Source organism: Euphorbia lathyris, chromosome 3, assembly GCF_963576675.1.
Source record: "Euphorbia lathyris chromosome 3, ddEupLath1.1, whole genome shotgun sequence".
Classification (NCBI taxonomy): Eukaryota; Viridiplantae; Streptophyta; class Magnoliopsida; order Malpighiales; family Euphorbiaceae; genus Euphorbia; species Euphorbia lathyris.
In genome coordinates this window covers 88,280,471-88,297,827 of record NC_088912.1, presented here as the reverse complement: position 1 = coordinate 88,297,827, position 17,357 = coordinate 88,280,471, and the positions used below count along the sequence as shown (strand labels likewise).

Below are 17,357 nucleotides of genomic sequence, written 5' to 3'. Positions count from 1 at the left end.
ACTCAGCTTTGGTCAGCACGGACGATTGTAGCGTAAGATAGCTTTAGCCAGATATTAACTAGAGCTATTTTACATATGAGTTGGTAATTGACACTTTTGTGGTCAGCTTCCAACTCAACACTCTTATTTACTCAATATCAATTTAGACAATTTATATGCTGAGTAAATATAACAAGCAACACATACATACATATATATATATATATATATATATATATATATATATATATATATATATTGAGAGAGTTAGAGATTACTCAACACTACTTATCCTGGTTCGGCCTCTCCACCTACGTCCAGTCCTTAGAGTCCTTCCGGGCTTTTGAAATCCAATACTGAGCTCTTTAAAGGTAGAGCACAAACCGTTTATAAGGCAGTTGAATATGCAAGAGTACCTTCCTCTATTCGTCTACTCAACTCCTACTAAGTGCTATAACCGAACACTTAGGTTTCTCTACCACTAAGCACTCAACACCGAGTACTCAGCACAGTTCTCTCAATAATACAATTGATACAGACTTATTCTTTTTCAGACAAAGAACACTTTAGATGATTACAAAGATCACTCTAGCTTTTACACAAGAATATAAAAGTTGGTGTAAGATCTCTTTTTGTTTTGATGTGCTTTTTTCTTGTATTTTTCTCACTTGTATTTTCTGTGAATCGGCAATGATCCAAGAGGTTTACTTGTCTCTTTATAGTTGCAATCTGAAGATCAAATCATTTGAATTTGATTTGCCCGTTGAATCCAAAACGGCTCTTTTGGGAGACAAGGCTCTGGTTAGCTTCAGGCTTGCAGGCCAATCCTGTCGTCTGATTTCCTCATGTGCCAGGCTTGTCCTTTTCTTGTAGTTTTGTCTTCTTATACAGGTTTCGTCTTTTAGCTAACGGACGTTTGACACATGCATCTCGAAATCATTTTTGTGCGTAATTCCGAGGTTCCTTTTATTGGTTCAGACAGTTGTCGAACTTGTCTTTTAGCTAACAGATGTTTGGTGCTGTCTTGAAGATCACTCGGTATGACTTTGTTATTCGTTGTCTTCTGATTGTTGTTAATCCAGATACTGAGTTCTCTTTTACTCAGCTTCCATGGTCAGCTTCGTTCTGCAAGACATAGTTCGAAGACTCTTCTATTCTTGATACTGAGTTTCGCTCCACTCAGCTTCTTGATCTCTAAGCTTCTGTTCCGAAGATGACTTATCTTCTGTCATACTGAGTTCCACTCTACTCAGCTTGTGCTGTGATCTTATGCTGGTGTAGGTGCCGCGGCCTCGTCCGGGCGGACCGGGGGGTGGACACCATTGACGACAGATGCTATGATTGGCGCCGAAAGCAGCCAATCGCGGAATCAAGCTGCTCGGCAGGACCAGAGCCTGGAGTATGGAAGAGTCGCCACCCACGAATGGGAAAATGAACACCGATCCCTTGCGGGAGACCGGTGAGGGTTCGAAAAACTTAGGTACGAGCCGAGAAGGCTAGCTCCTTTCTGGAGAAAGGCTACTAGGCACCCCGACATCGCCCGGTTATGAACCACCGGCCTCCTACTTAGCGTGTTAGGCGATAACGGACTAATCGCATATTTCTTTAAGTTCAAAATTCATTTGAAACCTTTTCTTTCTCGCTTTAAAAACCGTTTTGAGCATGTTATTGAAAGCCATTATAATAAAGAATCACCCATTTTGCATGAATTTAAAGCGTATAGGAGAGAGAGGGGGATAGAAGAAAGAATTGATTTATTTACAGTGTGATTTATGCTTCAATTTATACATTAACTCTAAACTAGTCTCACTCCCAAAAATGAGTTTATTTACATAGTTCGTGCCTTAATCGCCGTTGGAACGATTTAGGCACGTTTCAAAACCCCGTTGATTTACATGGTATCTACTCGAACCGCCGTTGGAACGTTTCGAGTGTTTGAAAACGTGAAGTAAGAAGCCTTTGAACCAAAAACGTGATTAATCATACAAGTCCATTTATTTTTGTACAAAACTATTAAGAAAATGATTCAAAAACTCCATCATTTACAATGCAAACGATTTTACTTACAAAGTTCGCTTAATCCGTCGTTGGAACGAATTAAGGTTCTAAAACGTGATATTTTAGGAAACGATTCAAAATGATAAAAAAAACCTTTTATTTACATTTAAGATCTCTAAAAAACTTTAACTTAAACGATCAAATTGAAATCTCATTTTTAAGGTTTATTTTCCCTTTTTCACTCAATGGACTCTTTACTTATCATAATTATAACAATAAACCAACTAAACCAAAATTCGTCAATTGAAACCCAATTTAAAACATATACACCCAAATGCCAAAAGGATAAGGAAAAGAATATACACACACACATATATATATATATTAGATAAAAATAATGATATACCTATAACTTTGAAAAACAAGTAAAGAATACCATATAATATAGCTAAGTATATTTATAATAGTGAAAATAACACTAAGTATGATATATTATAATCAAAACATGTAAAAAAATAATGAACAAAGTTCACCAATAAGAAAAATGATGTTTACCTCAAAATAGTTTTTTACATAATATATACTAAACCAACATTTTAATAACCCAAAAACCATTCCCAATTGATTACCTCAAAAATCCAAACAAGTAGAAAAATTATACACATATATATATAATTTACAAAGCTAGATTAGGTTTGAAAATAGAATGAATAATCATATAATACATAATTATTAAACATATACTCCCAAAACAATTTTAATCAATTCTTTACATATGTATATAGAGCCAAAAGTAAAAAAAAAAAATTGGAAAAAGAGGGCTTAAAAGGAGATTTTTAAAATTCCAGCAGCATTACCGACGAAAAATCCGTCGGTAAACTGCTTTTAGTGACAGAAATGGCAAAGTTACAGAAACAGCCCCAAACTTTACAGATTTATTAAAAAGCTTTAGATTAGATCTATTCTATCGTTTTGGACCTCCGAACTACCCAAATTGGATCATCGTCTATAATAGAGACTCCTAAAACGATGTTTTATTTTAAAACGTTATTTAGAAATATTTTCAAAACTTATAATTACAACATTTTTTAACCCCGAACTACCTTTGAATCGGATCACGGTTCGTATTGGGATGTTAAAACGAGGTTTTTTATTTCAAAATAAAACCAAACGTTTATTTAATACAAGACGAGAATTAAATAAATACGGAATAATGTGATAAATAAATAATGAACTAAATAAATAAAAACTATAATAGAAATAAATAAATAAATAGGGAAATAAATGAAATAAATAAAACGAGTCTAGTCCTCGGATAATACCTCAAGATCGGTATTGACAGCTCTAGTGTCGGTTGATTCCACGAATTATGATTTTTTGGTGTTTTTGGTAAAATATTTATCTTTGGAAAATTTGGATTTTTTTAGGAAAAAAATGTTTTTCCCAAAAAATTCACATTCTCTCTCTAAAAATTTCCTTAGAGTGAGAAGCTCTCCCCAAAAATCCTCCATGTAAAATGCATGGGGATCCGTGCCTTTTATAGGCACGGATCCCGAAACTTTGGGCGACGCCCGGCTAAAGTTGGGCGTCGCCCAAAGTGGGTTGGGCGATCGCCCAACTCTAGTTGGGCGGTCGCCCAACATTAGTTGGGCGATCACCCAACTTTCGTTGGGCGTTCACCCAACAACGTTGGGCGCTTGCCCAACGAAAGTTGGGCGTTCGCCCAACGATCGTTGGGGCGTCCGCCCGACGATGGTCGGGCGTCCGCCCAACGAGTGTCAGGGCTCGCCCGACGACGTGGGGCCTCACCCGAAGTGGTCCGGCGCTCGTCGGACCGTAGTCGGGTGATGTCGTCCGTGTGTCGGACCACGCTCGGCGTTCGACGGGGGACACCCACCACTCGACGGGCGACGTTCGACACTCGACACGTCGGACGAGCGCCCGACTTGCCACGCACCGTCCCTTATGGAGCGACCATCGTCGTTGGGAGCGCCGTTCGTTGCTCACCGGCCGATGCTCGGCCTCCGGGGCTCCTCCGCTTACTGTCATAGTAGCGAACGTGCCCGTCCTCACTCAGGAGATGCCGAACTTGTTAGCGGGGCTTTCAAGCGCCGGTTCTCCGAGTTTCCCTATTTTATTATTTTATTATTTTTAAATTTTCTAATCCTTGGAATCAACCGATTTAGCCTTTCATCGTGGGTTTTCGTCACAGGTCCTCCAACTCGGTGTCTACAGTTGTCCCTACTTTTCTATTTTGACAGTGATGTGTGTGCTTTTTTGAAAAATCTTTTTTTCGCGAATGCGACACATGCAATGGAAAACATATTAAAGTAAAAGACACATATAGAGTAGGAGGAAGATTACCTGATCTCCGCACCGCACGCTCCGGCCTTGTCTTCAGTCTTCACCTTGGCTATCCCGTCCTTGCCTTTGAATCGGCTACCGGTGGATGCTTTTCTTAGGGACCCTAGTCTAGATCGACCGCGGGTAAATGGCTCTTTCTAGCGACCCTAGTCATCGACCGCGGGTAAAAATGGCTCTCTCTAGCAACCTCGGTCATCGACCGTAGGCAAAATGGCTCTCAATAGCAACCTCGATCATCGACCGTAGGTAAGATGGTTCAAAAGCAACCTCGGTCATCGACCGTAGGTAAGATGGCTCAATAGCAACCCCGGTCATCGATCGTAGGTAAGATGGCTCAAAAGCAACCTCGGTCATCGACCGTAGGTAAGATGGCTCAATAGCAACCTCGATCATCGACCGTAGGTAAAATGGCTCAAAAACAACCTCGGTCATCGACCGTAGGTAAGGTGGCTCAATAGCAACCTCGGTCATCGACCGTAGGCAAAATGGCTCAGTAGCAAAAAGGCTCTTTTTAGCAATTCTGAACTTTAAAACACTATTGTCTGTATTTTTTACTAGAGCTATCGTCTCAGGTATTTGAGTTGTTGATAGGAACGTCCTTATCCTTTTATCGGGAACACTTTAGACTAAAAATTATTTTTCCGTTGACTGTTGTCTGTATTTTGACTGGCGCCACTGTTCTATAAAATTTTGGCTATCGTCTGGAGTCATATCCTTGGGGTATTGGTCACTGCCTGGCAGAAACGCAGGCTGAAACAGACTGCAAATCGGAGGTCTGTGCACCTGGTAATTAATTATTTACTTTTTACCTTTATGTCACGTCGTACCTTTTTCGCTTATTACGAAAATACCATTCCCTTTCGTTATAAAAGGGTGGTGGGGTTCATTTCCAACCCCACACCTTCTCTCTCTTCTCTCTTCTCTCTTCTCTCTAGCACCAAACTTAGAGCATTCTCGTGATGGGTTCGGATAGATATGATGGCACGAAGGGTATGGAGGCGAGTTTCGAGGACTTGACTAGAGTGGCTCCTTTCCAGAATCCTGATTCTCACCTGAGCCGGACCAACGTCAATCAGGTAAGTACTCCCTTATTCTTTATCCTTTGTCAAGACTTCTAGGCTTTAGCAGCCCCATTTTGAACGTCATTTGCATGCTAACCTTTAATCCGCTTAGAAGCCTTTTAGTTAGAAAACGCGAATTTTCATGCACGTGGGCAATGCTTTATGTTTTTTTTATTGAAAGAATGTGAACTATATACATGTGAATAGTAAAAATACATGCCAATAGTGAAAACGTGAATAGTGCACGTGAATAGTAAAAACGTGAATAGTAAAAATACAAACAATGCATGCCAACAGTAAAAACATGAATAGTGCACGTGAATAGTAAAAACATGAATAGTGCACGTGAATAGTAAAACGTGAAAAGTGCACGTGAATAGTAAAAACATGAAAAGTGCACGTGAATAGAGCACATGAATAGTAAAAACGTGAATAGTAAAAACGTGAAAAGTGCACGTGAATAGTAAAATGTGAATAGAGCACGTGAATAGTAAAAACATAAACAACTAAACTAAATGCTTTTAACCCAAGCTTGAATTAGATTAAGCTCCTCGCAAGCACGCTGGAGAGTGGAACACCAAAGAATAATGAATTAATCAAATCCTATACAAATGATCCTACGAATGAAATCTCAAAGAGTAACGATCCTAACCGAAAGGAATTTCTATGTTAGATTTAAACACAACCGAAAGAATAACTAGCTTAACGGAATTCTTATTAGATGTACGTGTAGAAGTGAGGCTCTCGAGGAATAATGACTTTAGTTTAGCCTCTTGCCTTATCCGTATTGTTCCTTCTAGGTTATTGGCATTACCGGGACCACCGAGGAAATCCATGCCTGGTATGCTATGCTTAGCCCAGCGGCTAAAGCCCGCGTTCGAGGGTTGGGTTTCAAGCCCTTTATTCTGGCGCTGCCTCGTGCCAATGGTGTGTGTGATCGACACGGCTTGCGTGCTTTATGTGAGAGGTGGGTAGACTCGACTCACACCTTTCACCTTCCGTTTGGGGAGATGACGATCTCACCTCGCGACTTCTCGCTATTGACCGGATTGCGGGGTAGCGGCACTCCAGTCCCTCTTTTCTTTGACATGGTGCGTCCTCGGGTCGACCTTGCTGAGATATCCGATCTGATCGGACCCGGAGTCTATACGGGTGTCAAGGCCACTCCGGCGAAGTTTGTTACTACATTCGGGCTACTGAGCCGCAGGGACTTCTGCGACCGAGATAATACGGATCGGGCCACTCGCAGCTTCCTCCTATATGCTTTAGGCGAGACGATCTTCCGCACTCAGAGCGAAACCATACATGCAAGTCTCATCTAAGCTTTCCGCGATTTGGACGCAGTGTCGTCCTACAATTAGGCTGGAGCTGGCTTGGCCTTTCTATACAAGTTCTTGGACTTGACTTGCCGGAAGCGCAAGGATTTCGGCGGTTACACCTTCGCCCTCCTGGTACGTCCTCTATCATTGGCTTGTCTTTTTATTCTTTTCACGATTTCTACTTCTGACGTCGGTTTCTACGAGTAGGTTTGGGCCTATGAGAGGCGGATTCTTCCGAGCGCCCGCAGGAGTAGGCCGCCCGCGGTCATGCTTCCACTCATGGCGAGGTGGAGTGACTTTGATTTGCGCACTGAGAGGAGGCGGACGGTGGCACGACTCCTATTATGGATTGACACGCGGAGCTTGAGACAGGTGAGCGTCTCCTAACTATGCTGGATTTTCGTTTGATCTTGTCTGACTTTTCTTTTGTTTTTCCGATTTCGTTTAGATGGAACGACCTCGACTTCGGTCCCGATTACGCTTATGTCACCCGCATTCAGGGGCAGCAGTGTGTGCTCACCGGACCGTGCGTGCGAGCATGGTATTTGGCCGACCGGAGCTTTACCGGGGTTAGTGCCACACATTGGACACCAGGCGAGATCCCTGTGTCCATGTTTGCGGTGAGGGTCATGCCCCTGCAGGAGATACGCGGTGAGCTGACTCGTCGATTCGTACCTCGGGATGTGTGGGAAAACGCGGGGGGTCGTGCCCACTATTTATCGACACTGTTGACTCCGATGGGCCCCCCCGAGGTTGCGATGGACGTGGATCCTACGGATGACGTGTTCTCAGCGGCGGCCGTCGCTGGGGTCTTCGGCCTAGAGGAGGTTCCGGTAAGTGCTTGACTTATTTATTCTTTTATTTGTGAGGTAGTTAGGTGTATTCATTTTGTCTTTCCTTGCAGGAGGGTTCCTTGAGGATCGCTCGGACGTCGGACTTTTTCGATGGTACCCGAGCCCGGACATCTGCGGGGGAGCCTTCTTATTATGCCGGCGAGTCCTCAGGCGTTGCCCGACCAGAGCGACTCCACCTTGGTGCACCTTTCTCGATTCCAGGGAGAGAATATTCGATGGTTCATTATGGCGAGGCGGGCGTGGCATACTCCGGTGTTGAGACAGCCCCTTCGGTTTTCACCTCGATGGTGTCGTTCGATCCTCCTGATGCCCTCCATACCTCGAGGGAGACGTGCACCGACCTCGTGGGATTGTCTGATTATTTGAGAGAGCAGCTCAACCTGCATTGCGCCAGCCACCTGGTGAGTATTCTTATTCTGTTTTAGTGTAGTGAAATGTATGCGTGTGATGCACATATGTATGTATGACTTCTGTTGTTGTTTGTTTTGGTGTTTTTTTTCTTTTTTATTTGCAGAGCGATCTTCATGCAAACGATCAGCGGTTCAGCGAGTCGCAGCGGGATGCCGATGCTAGGGTCGGACATGTCTACCGAGAGAGAGATGCTCATTGGTCGGAGATGATGCGAGTGGAGACCGAGGGGCGCCTTGCCGCGGAGGAGGGTCGTCGGGTTGCCGAGGAGGCCTTATCTGCGGAGCGGGCTTCTCGTCTGCGGGACTTTGAGGACTTCTGGGATTTTCCCCCTTATTAGGCTCATTATTTGTAGTTTTCTCATTGGTATTACCCCGATGTATAGCTTGTATATAGGGAGAGGGGTGGATAGGATGTAGGCTTTTTATGTGAAAGAGGTAGGAAATGTATAACTCATGATTCATAATACAATGCATTCAGTAGATTATAACGATTCCAAACATCCTCTTCAAATATATTCATGCCTTTATTTATTTACAAACAACAGAAATACTTAGCCGCTTATACATTATTTTCATAATTGCTCAAGATATAACTACTGTTACCAGGAACCGCCTTTTTTCGGTTTTCAGATCCCAGCGATTTTTCAACTCTCCTTTTATTATCCCGGAATTTTCAAATGAGTGCCCTTTCGGGTTTTCACCCATTGGGATGTCCCTTATTGTTGCATAGATCGCCCTTTGCGGGTTTTCAACCTATTGGGAATTTTTATTTCTTTTTTTTTTTACGAAAAGTATTTCTTAAGCCTATCCAGATTGGTAGGTTCGGAGAACTCCATGCCGTCCATAGTAGTAAGCTTCACCGCCCCTTTGCTTAGGATCTTCTTCACGAAGAATGGTCCTTCCCAATTTGGCCTAAACTTGCCCCTAGGGTCGGTGTGCGTCATTCGGATCTGTTTCAGCACCATATCCCCTTCTTTGATAGGGCTGGCCTTGACCTTTTTGTTGAAGGCTCGGGCCATCCTTCTCTGATATAACTGCACATGGTAAAGAGCCTCCATCCTTTTCTCGTCCACCAATGCCAACTGTTCATACCGCTTCTTCACCCATTCCGCTTCGGGAATTTCTGCTTCTACTGCGATTTTCAACGATCGCTTTTCAATCTCAATTGGGAGAACGGCTTCTGCCCCATATACCAAGGAGAACGGCGTTGCCCCCGTTGACGTTCTACTCGTCGTGCGATAAGCCCATAAAGCGAGCGGAAGCTGCTCGTGCCAATTCCGATGTGATTCCACCGTCTTTACGAGAATCCTTTTAAGGTTCTTATTTGCGGCCTCCACTGCACCATTAGCTTGCGGGCGATATGGAGAGGATCTATGATGCTTAATACCGTATTCCTGGAAGAGACTTTTCACTTCTCCTTGAAACTGAACCCCGTTGTCCGTGATCATATGGTGAGGCACCCCAAACCTGGTGATTAGGTGTTTTTCAATGAACTTCCTCATCTGCTTAGATCCCAACTTGCTAAACGATTCTGCCTCTACCCACTTGGTGAAGTAATCAATGGCAACCGCGATGAATTTGTGCCCATTTGATGCATTAGGCCTCACTTCTCCGATGATATCAATGCCCCAAGCTGCGAACGGCCAAACGGGTGCCAACACGTGCAGTTCCATAGCCGGCAAGTGATTATAATCTCCGTGGATTTGACAATCATGACATTTCTTTGCATATTCGTTACAGTCTCTTTCCATGGTGAGCCAATAGAAGCCTTGCCTTACGATTTTCTTTGCTAGCGCTGTTCCTCCCATATGGGCTCCACAAATCCCCGAGTGTACTGACTCCATTGCCTTATGGGCTTCTCCCTCATCCAAGCACCTCAATTGTAAACCATCAGCGTGTCTTTTGTAAAGCAAGTCATTATGGATGACAAATTGCTGAGCTAACCTTCTGATCACAGCCTGATCCCTAATTTCTGATTCTGCCGGGTACGCCCCACTTTTCATGAAGTTCATAATGTCGAAGTACCAAGGCTTCTCGTCGACTCCCAACAACATTACATCTTCATAGCATGGTTTGTAGGACCTCCTCAACACCAAATGCTTTGAGGCAAGGTTCCGAGGATTATCCCATACTGACACTAATGTGGCCAAAGCATCCGCCGCTTGGTTCTGCGCTCGAGGAATATGATAAAAGCGACATTCACCGAACCTCTGTACTAATCCCCCTAACTGGTCTAGGTACGGGCACAATCTCTCTTCTCTTACTTCCCAATTTCCCTGTGCCTGCTCGATAATTAACTTTGAGTCGCCCCAGACTTTGACATATGATGCTCCCAGTGCCGCTAGTGACTCTAACCCATAGATGCATGCTTCGTACTCGGCCATATTATTAGTGAGAGGGAACGACAACTTCTTCGCCATTGGAATCCTTTCCCCTTCTGGTGAGATAAGTAGCACTCCTACTCCGGCTCCATTCGAGTTAACCACTCCATCAAAGAACATTTTCCACAGTATAACTTCTATAGCGTTCAAGTGCTCATCGGGGAAATCATAGTTTATCTCCTCCTCTTCCGTATTTAGAGGCTGATTGGCCAGGAATTCCGCTACGGCTCTCCCTTTAACAACCTTTTTCGCTACATATTTGATGTCGAATTCGGACAAGAGTAACAACCATCGGGCTAGCTTCACTATTAGAGACGGAGTTCGGTACAGATACTTCACGGGATCCATCCGGGAAATGATGATTACTTTGTAAGATTGAAAATAGTGCCGCAGCTTCTTTGTTAGCCATACTACTGCCACGCATGTCTTTTCGATCATGTTGTACTTAAGCTCATATTCCAGGAACTTTTTACTCAGATAATACACCGCATGCTCCACACCGGTGTCCCCTTCCTAGGCCAGCATTGCCCCAATTGATCGCTCCTCGATCGCTACGTATAGGAGAAGTGGTTTTCCAAGTTTAGGCGGTCTCAAAACCGGTGGATTAGACAAATAGTTCCGGACACTCTCCAATGCTCGCTGGCACTTATCATTCCAAACCGTGGGTTGATCTTTCCATAGCAGCTTAAAGATCGGCTCGCAGATCGTAGTGAGTCGTGCTATGAACCGATTGATATACTGAACCTGCCGCAGAAATCCTCTCACTTCTTTCTCATTTTTTGGTGCCGGCATTTCCTGTATGGCCTTTACCTTGTCGGGATCCACCTCGATCCCCTTGTTACTGATCACATAGCCTAAGATTTTCCCTGATGAAACGCCAAAGAAGCACTTCTTCGGGTTCAACCTTAGCTTGAATTCTGCAATTCGGGCCAAAAACTTCTCAAGCGCAGCGAAATGCCATTCTCTTGTCTCTGATTTGACCATCATGTCGTCCACATAGACTTCCACCTCTTTGTGTATCATATCGTGGGACAATGCTGTAGCCATCCGTTGATAAGTTGCCCCAGCGTTTTTCAAACCAAACGGCATTACTCTATAACAGTACGTTCCCCACTCAGTTGTGAACGAGGTCTTTGCTTTGTGCTTTTCGGCCATCTGAACTTGCATGTAGCCCATGAAGCCGTCCACATTCGTGTGCAAGACGCTCGATGCTTCACTGTCGATCAATACATCGATGTGAGACAATGCAAACTCATCTTTGGGGCACGCCTTGTTGAGATCTCTATAATCGACGCACATTCTCACTTTGCCGTCCTTCTTCGCGATTGGCACTACATTTGCGACCCAAGGGGGATAGTCGATTACTTCGATGAAACCTGCTTCTAACCGTTTCTTCACTTCCTCTCTGATCTTATCCGCCCATTCCGGGCTCATGCGTCGGAGTTTCTGTTTCACGGGCTTAGCATCAGGGTATGTTGGAATACGGTGAGTTACGATGGATTGATCGATTCCTGGCATGTCTTCGTACGTCCAAGCAAACACTATTTCGTATTTTTTAATTATTCTCTCAAATTCTTTCCTCTCTTCAGTAGTTAATTCTTGAGCAATTTGTATAAGTTTAGGATTTTCATCCGTGCAAAGATTGAAAGTTGACATTTCTATTGTATTGATTTCAAATGTAGGCATGTTATATGAATGAGAATGCATGGAATGATCAGAATCAACATCAAGCAAGTAAGCAAAATCAGAATTCATTTCATTGATAGTATCGGCGAGTACATCATCAGATTCGAATAAAGCAGTAATACAATTATCATCATCGGGGTTCTCGGGTTTCTCATAGGCCTTGGAGGTACCGGGCTCGTCCACCGCTCCCACAGTGGCTTCCATTGTGACGACCTGCTCCTCGGCATTCAGATCTAACATCATGATCTCTTCGACGAAGCAGCTTGCCCCTCCTTTGCCCCAGCTGGTGACATCATTGAAAATTTCAAAGCCTGGCAGACTTTTTCCTTCGGTCCCCACAGCCATTTCCAGCTCATCATCAGACTCATCCCAGATATTGATCGGAGTTCTCTGATTGACACCTTCCTCGTCCGAGGAACTTCCCCAAATATCCACGACCATTAGGTCCATCACATGAGGGACATTCGGGTTCACATAGGAGGAGTCCGACGATCCATACAAAGCCCATCCTATCAGCTCGTCGTAGTCCCTGAGGAACACCCCATTCGGATGCACATGAGTTGCTCCTGATCGTTTAAGGTGACCCGGCATGAGGCATACTTGAACCTCCATCTTCTAGCATAATCCACGAATGATTCCTCGGGAAATTGCTTGATTCTTTCTAAATCCTCCAATAACCCTGTCCACGGAATGTACATCTCATACCTTTGCGCAAAGGCCTCCATGAGGGATCCCCAGTCCCCTTTTGTCTTTGCCGAGAGCATTCGGTGCCACATCAAAGCTTCCCCTATGAGTGTCTTTGGAAAATGCTGGACCAACTCACTTCGGTAGAGTCCCGCGTCAAATATGTAGGCACAGAAACGGTTTATGTGATCGATAGGGTTCTCATCTCCCTTGTACTTAGACATGGTTACTACCGCCTTAGGTGTCTCCTCTTCGGGTAACGCAGGCACTTCCTCTGGACATTCCCATGCGGTGTATTTCTTGATGAATCTCTTAGTCACTTCAACCCAATTCACTTTAACGTTCATCGGAAGAGACATATACCACACTAGAGACTCTCCTGCCAATGAGTTGCAAAACAAACTCATGATTTCGTCCTCTTTGAAGCCCAGAGGACACATGGCGGACAGGTAAAGATGCAAGTGCTCCATGGGGTCCTTGCCTTCATTATACTTGCTAACAATCGGAAACGGGCGTTTGATAGGCCCAATTTGCATCGCGCTATGTTCCCCTGCCTGTTTTTTGGTTTTTCAATACTTCATCAAAAACAAGCTTGACATCAGTGACCAATCACTAGTGGAAAAATGACCATTTGCATCGACCCATTTGCATCGGCCCTTATAAAATGCGATGCAAAAAATCCATTTGCATCGGCCCTTTGTTTAGGACCGATGCAAATAGCATGATATTTAGTATTTGCATCGGCCCCTTAAAAGGACCGATGCAAATAACTATATTATTTGCATCGGCCCTTTTAAAAGGGCCGATGCAAATATCAATTGAATTATTTGCATCAGCCCCTTTTAAGGGGCCGATGCAAATAACTCTATTATTTGCATCGGGTTTTTTATAAGACCGACGCAAATGTGTGAAGTATAGATTTGGATTTTTAGGTTTAATGTTTAAGTTTGGAGCCGCCTCCCATCTCGCTCTTCTCCTCACAAGACCGAAACCCAGCTCCCTCCAATGGCTGTGTTTTCCACCTCCGGCTACCTCACTCTGTTCTCTGTTCTCCTGCTCGTCTTCCGGCTTTGAGTCTCCTTCAGTGTTGTCCTTCGGCGGCGACGGTGACTCCGGTAAGAAAGAACCATTTGAGTTTGCATATCTATGAAAATTTTGATTTCTAATTCTTTGTAAAACATTGCTCATTCTCGCACCTTACTTTTCTTTCTCAAACGACCTCGCTCTCTCTTTTCAAGAATCCGTTTTATGCAGGTTCGATTCTAGGGTTCTCTAGCGTAGATCGAGGTCCATTTCTAGTTTTGGGCTGTGAAAAATTCAATAGATTGAAGCATAATTTTGGCAAACCCTGTCAATCTCTGTGAATTGAAAGTAAAGGTGTGTGTGTTTCTCTTCTTTCTTGTTCGTCTTCTGCTTCCTTATACTTTTCAAAAAAAGTACCAAATTTTCAAAAAATTACCCAAATCCTTAACTAGATAACCACAAAACATTGGTCCCAACTAATGTTCAGCACTCAACAGCTTTTCTATTTTCTCATCATACCTGAAAACTTACGCCTTATAGATGATCATGTTATTAATTGATAAGGACTTGAGCTGTTAATTTGTGTTTGAAATGAGTAGATTACCGACCATTTATTTAATTAGCAATGTAAGTTTTAAAAAACTCATAGCATATGATATTATGTGATATATAGTTGTGCCCAAAAGAATGCACAATAATGTTAAATCTGCTATGTGTTTATTTCTATTTTATCATTTAATTTGAAGTCTTAAAAAACGCAAGAACAACTAACATTGGGTTTTTTCAGATTTTCTTTGTATAGATTATGTGCTAACAGGTTTGAATTGCTTCTTAGATTTTGATCTGCTTAAATTAGCAATTTCATGCATTCAATTGATTATCTGGAGAATGAGCTTAAACATGGTGGAAATTTGTTTTCGTATTCAATTTTTTTCACAACTAGTGTCCTGATTCCGCATATGATATGGTTTTTTTTACACAGGCTTTAGTTTCTATAGCTCCACCATACAACCCATTGGTGATAGGCACAGGTCATCTGAACCAAATGTGAGTGGTTCCTTGATGGATATCATTCTGGATTGGTTTATATATCCGCATTTCACATACATGTCTCTCAAAGCATTTGCAATGAGAATTCGGAGCCAGAAAAGGATTATCATTAAACTTCAAAAAGATTATGGGAGTATTCTCTTTTTCTAGATAATAACTAACATTAATAATTAAAGCATCTCTTGGCAGAAAAAAGAACTACATGTATTGGATGAATCATATCTCTGCCTCTCTTTGAAGCCAAATTCACCTATAGATACACTCCTAATCCTCATCTATCACTCCATCTTCAATGTAGTTTCAGAGCCTTTGTTGAGAAAGAAAGAGTGAAATTATCAGAAAGCAAAAGCCATGACTTGTGCTGCTTCTTCCCCTCCTCCAAGTCTCCTGATAGTGAATCCTAATAAAGGAAGAAAGAGAGACATAGTGAAGTACTTCGTATGGAAAGATGTGAATAGTGGAATGAGTTTTTTGGATGGTTCAGATGAAGAAATTAAGGTTAATGCAGCTGTTAGTCAGAGATGGATGTTGTTGCTTTCTATCATCATTTGCCGAATCTTTAAACTTATTGATAAGCCAATGAAATACATGAATTACGCTGTTGATTTCTTTCTCAATATTCTTTCTCAAAACGATGGCCTTTTTGGCATACTCCAAAACTTACTTCGTGGTATATCTCTCCCTCTTACCGTTGATGTTAGATGTTTATAGTTTGTTGTTATTGGTAGCTGGTAGAAGTTCGGTTATTTTCTTGCCGAAATAGCTATTTCTCAATCCTAACAAAACACTTGATTTTGATTCAATCAGTAATTTCCTAAGCATTTACTTGTAATATTGATTGAATATGTGATTATGTATGTGGATTTGCAGGAAGTCGAAGATACCACAAAGAGATACGGTGAATTTCTTGAGTATCAACGGGCAAGTAGATGGAAGAATTCAACTGTACAAGACTACAATCTTATCAGAGAATGTAGGTAATTATATTGCATCAGATGTTGTAAACATAAAAACTGATCTGGGTAACAAATATCTGATGGACCTTAGCATTATGGCTTCTAAACTGGCTTATGAGAATCCGAAAGTTATTCAATATGTGGTCGATAGTTTCTGGAAGGCAAGTTCTTAATCTATTATCATCTTCATTAGTTCGATAAATTCATCGCTTTAGTGTTATATATTCTTATTGAATCTAATTGTGTCATTTCTCATGAACAGATGCACTTTGTCGCCTTCTATGACTGCTGGAATGGTAAGAAAACGGCTTAATATTCGCTCCTTCCAACTTGCACTCAAACGCCTAATAACTCTCTAAACTGCTTTGACAAATTTATAATTATCGCTTTAATTAAGTTTTACCATCTATTGAACAATTTGAGCTGTAGAGAGCCAAGAGCAAAGCAGTACCCAGGTGTAAAATGAAGCATATTATCAATAATCTTACCATGTGTATCGGAAATAGGGTTGGAGAAACGACTCTCCTTCCTGGTTCGAGGCATCCATATGCTTCTAACTGTCTTAGGAAGTCAGCTGATCTCCAAAAGGTATGGTGTTTTTGTTTTCTTATGCTAGTTGCGAATCTGATTTGAAGAATGTGAGTGTTCTTACTGTAGATGATCTAAGATTTCTATTACCATTTTACGTGTGCTAATGGTTATTGGAGGTTCATGAATGTGATTGATCATCGTCTTTGATTTTACTTCAAGGTTCTCCAACCATGGATTCTCGTGCATATATGAAATATTAAAGCTGGTAGCTATAAAATGATTTGTCTCATTTTAATTTTATTCTTTCAATAGAAGATGATTGCATTTGATTCCTGCATTTCTCATAGACAACAATAGCTGAACCAAACCGGGCTTATATCTTAGAAGAATATTCATCCATACAAGCTATTATAAAGTGGAATTTAACAACTAAAATTTGTTAATATTGTCATTATTGCCGGAGACTATGTAGTTTTATTTGTTTTATCCTTTGTGTATTTTGGTGCATGCAATGTTCATCTGATTGCTCATCTCTTCCTACTGAGAACTTACAGTGCCTTTAACAGTGCTCAATCGTGGATCTTCAAGCAACAAAGGGAAAGGCTAAGAAAGTTCCACACAATTTTCAACCTAAGAATGAGCAAGAAGATCTATTCCACTAGCTCCAACCTTCCAGAGAGACTCCTTGATTGTTTGTCCACGAGCAAGAATGAAGAAACCAGAAGGGGAAAATGCATAGCTCATGTAGTCCTTTTCAAGCTATTTGGTATATATTTTCAAGTTATCCAATTATACATATATATATATATATGAAAATTCTCCATTTCATATATATGAATCATAGCTATTTGCTATATTATAGAGCTCCATTCAATCCAAATTATTATTTTTTATTTTTTTTAAATGACATTTGCATCGGCCGTTTTAAAGGGCCGATGCAAATGAGACTGCATTTGCATCGGCCCTTTAAACAATGTGATGCAAATGCTACATCATTTGCATCGGCCCCTTTAAAAATGTGATGCAAATGCTACATCATTTGCATCGGCCCTTTTAAAGGG

The 17,357-nt window shown here is 42.1% G+C and overlaps 1 protein-coding gene across 9 annotated transcripts; it reads left to right on the top strand.

The window, feature by feature from the left end:
• The first annotated feature begins 13,647 nt into the window (after nt 1-13,647).
• LOC136223971 (uncharacterized) lies at nt 13,648-17,077 on the top strand. 9 transcript variants are annotated; one of them, XR_010686222.1, is made up of 7 exons: nt 13,648-13,851; nt 13,991-14,113; nt 14,742-14,806; nt 15,680-15,926; nt 16,028-16,061; nt 16,189-16,353; nt 16,863-17,077. XR_010686222.1 is itself a non-coding variant. In XM_066012157.1 (7 exons), the coding sequence occupies exons 4-7, from the start codon at nt 15,880-15,882 to the stop codon at nt 16,956-16,958; spliced, it is 336 nt and encodes a 111-aa protein (XP_065868229.1). In that variant the 5' UTR covers nt 13,657-13,851; nt 13,991-14,113; nt 14,742-14,806; nt 15,680-15,879; the 3' UTR covers nt 16,959-17,077. The 9 variants fall into 9 exon arrangements, 3 of the variants coding, with proteins under 3 accessions (XP_065868229.1, XP_065868228.1, XP_065868230.1); XR_010686223.1 differs by adding an exon at nt 15,108-15,479 and having other exon boundaries at nt 16,028-16,353; XM_066012157.1 differs by having other exon boundaries at nt 13,657-13,851; nt 16,195-16,353.
• Nucleotides 17,078-17,357: the final 280 nt, after the last annotated feature.

Coding starts and splice junctions, on each gene's coding strand:
- LOC136223971 (XM_066012158.1), top strand. CDS start 15,880: ATGAGAATCCGAAAGTTATTCAATATGTGGTCGATAGTTTCTGGAAG. Junction 15,927..16,027: donor TGGTCGATAGTTTCTGGAAG/GCAAGTTCTTAA, acceptor TCTCATGAACAG/ATGCACTTTGTCGCCTTCTA. Junction 16,062..16,194: donor CTTCTATGACTGCTGGAATG/GTAAGAAAACGG, acceptor TTTGAGCTGTAG/AGAGCCAAGAGCAAAGCAGT.